This window comes from Chaetura pelagica, unplaced genomic scaffold, assembly GCF_000747805.2.
Source record: "Chaetura pelagica isolate M959 unplaced genomic scaffold, ChaPel_1.0 scaffold505, whole genome shotgun sequence".
NCBI classification, from domain to species: Eukaryota; Metazoa; Chordata; class Aves; order Apodiformes; family Apodidae; genus Chaetura; species Chaetura pelagica.
The window spans coordinates 290,070-292,247 of NW_009953211.1; the positions used below are offsets into that span (position 1 = coordinate 290,070).

At 54.1% G+C, this 2,178-nt stretch overlaps 1 protein-coding gene across 1 annotated transcript in view; it reads left to right on the forward strand.

The window, feature by feature from the left end:
- LOC104388677 (phosphofurin acidic cluster sorting protein 1-like) overlaps nt 1-2,178 on the forward strand; it is a 21,547-nt gene that overhangs the window by 4,943 nt on the left and 14,426 nt on the right. Inside the window, 4 exon segments of the mRNA XM_009997564.1 lie at nt 548-637; nt 1,007-1,132; nt 1,323-1,485; nt 1,643-1,734. Of these exon segments, the coding sequence (XP_009995866.1) occupies nt 548-637; nt 1,007-1,132; nt 1,323-1,485; nt 1,643-1,734 (471 nt within the window).

Here is a 2,178-nt window from a genome sequence, read left to right on the forward strand (position 1 = left end):
TCTTTCCCTTCATGTGACGCCTCAAGCCAGGTATCTCCTAGGTTTGAGCTCAGCCAGGGTGCAGCCTGCCAGGTCATTGCACCTATAAAGAACTGGCCTGAACATAAGTATTGCTGCTCTTTAGGGGTCCCTGAGTTCTGCTGCTGCTCCCTTCTGCTTACATTGTGATAACAAATCAGCCTTTGTCCTGTTCCTTGCAATGAGTGTCCACCAGTGTTTCACTGACATCCAGAGCCTAGGGCTGGAGCTGTGTGTGTAAGGCCATAGCTGTAAATGGCACCTGGAGCCAGACTCAGCAGTGCAGGCTTGGGAAGAACAGGTGCTCCCTGGCAGGCAGGCAAGGAGAAGGGGGCTTTGGCAGCTCAGGAGAAACTGCAGGCTTTTGTGAAGCCTTGATTCGTGTGTGTAATGTGGCCCTGTGAGGTGAAAGAGAACAGGGACAAGGCACTGGGTCTTGCCTTGTGGACCATTAACTTGTGTGTGTGGTGCAGTGGAGTTTGGGGCCAAGATGCTCCAACTGAGCTGTGTGCCTCTACCAATCTTGTAGGGTTCAAAACGAGTCCTGAGATCAAATGAATACGTCCTCCCACCTGGTGGCCTGATGGAGACTGAGCTGGAGCTGACCTTCTCACTGCAGGTACCTTGTGTTGCCTGGTCCCCTGGGCTCTCTGGTGCTCCCCTCACCTGGCATTTCTTGGCAAGCTAAGCTTTGGGGGCTCAGTATGAAGGGGGCAGCTTCTGAGGAGAGGCGGCCTGTGGTTGCCCGTGCCCAGATCATAACAGCACAGACTCCTGCTGCTGGCCAGCTGCTCCATTGCTCCAGGGGTTATTTTGCTGGGCATTGTGGATTTGGAGGATGATGCAGAGTGCAGGTGGCCTTTGAGGGGCACCTCGAAGTTCAACAGGTCAGATCCTGCTGTCTATGAGCCTGAGGAAGAGTTTTGTACCTGTGTCATGCTATGCCCTGCCCTCATGCTGCCATATTCCCTATGCTTCCCTTCCCCAGTACCCACACTTCCTTAAGAGAGATGGCAACAAACTGCAGATCATGCTGCAGCGGAGGAAGAGATACAAGAACCGCACGATCCTGGGCTACAAGACCCTTGCAGTGGGCATCATTAACATGGCCGAGGTACAGGGTGCTGGAAGTAGGGAGGAGCTTTGCATGGCCTTCCTGTGCCAGTGCTGGGAAGGAAGCTGGGCTGGCTGGCAGGTGCTCGGTGCTGTGAGTGGTCTGGCTTGTTGGCTACCTGTAAGAGAGAGGGGGTGGACTGCCAGCCACCATTGTGTCACCCTGGCAGGAGGCTTGTCTGTCTGCCTAGGTGATGCAGCACCCAACAGACGGCGGACAGCTTCTGGGCCTTCACAGCAACATGAAGGATGTGAACATCCGAGTGGCTGAAATCAGCATCTACTCTCTGTCCAGTCAGCCCATTGACCATGAGGATGGGAGCATCCCCTCAGGTCCTAAAATCAAAGCTTCAGGTGTGTTAGCACTCATCACAGACCTGAAGGCGAGCATGTGGGACACGATATGGGTAATGGAGTATGTCCCTAAGTGCCTGCCAGCAATACCAATCATTTCACTAGACTCATAACAGGTGTCATACTTAGCTCTCGTATCTGCACTGTCTGCTTTCAGATCGCTCCCCAGACATTGATAACTACTCTGAAGAAGAGGATGACAGCTTCTCCTCAGAGCAGGAAGCCAGCGATGATGCTGTGCAGGGTCAGGTAAGGACTCAACTCTCTCAGCCTGTCTTCATAGCAGAGGTGCTCCAGCCTCATCTTTGTGTCCCTTCTCTGGACCCTTTCCAGCAGGTCCATATCCTTCTTGTGCTGAGGGCACCAGAACTGTACACAGTGTTCCAGGTGTGATCTCACCAGAGCAGAGTAGAGGGGCAGAATCCCCTCCCTGGCCCTGCTGGCCACACTTTTTTTGATGCAGCCCAGGATGCAGTTGCTCTCTGGGCTCCAGCACACACTGGCGGCTCATGTCGAGCTTCTCATCTACTGCCACCCCCAGGTCCTTCTCCTCAGGGCTGCTCTCTATCCATTCTCCCCTCAGTCTGTATTTTTGTGGGGGTTGCACCAACCCAGGTGCAGGACCCTGGACTTGGACTTGTTGAACTTCATGAGGTTGGCACTGGCCCACCTCTCCAGCCTGTCAAGGTCCCT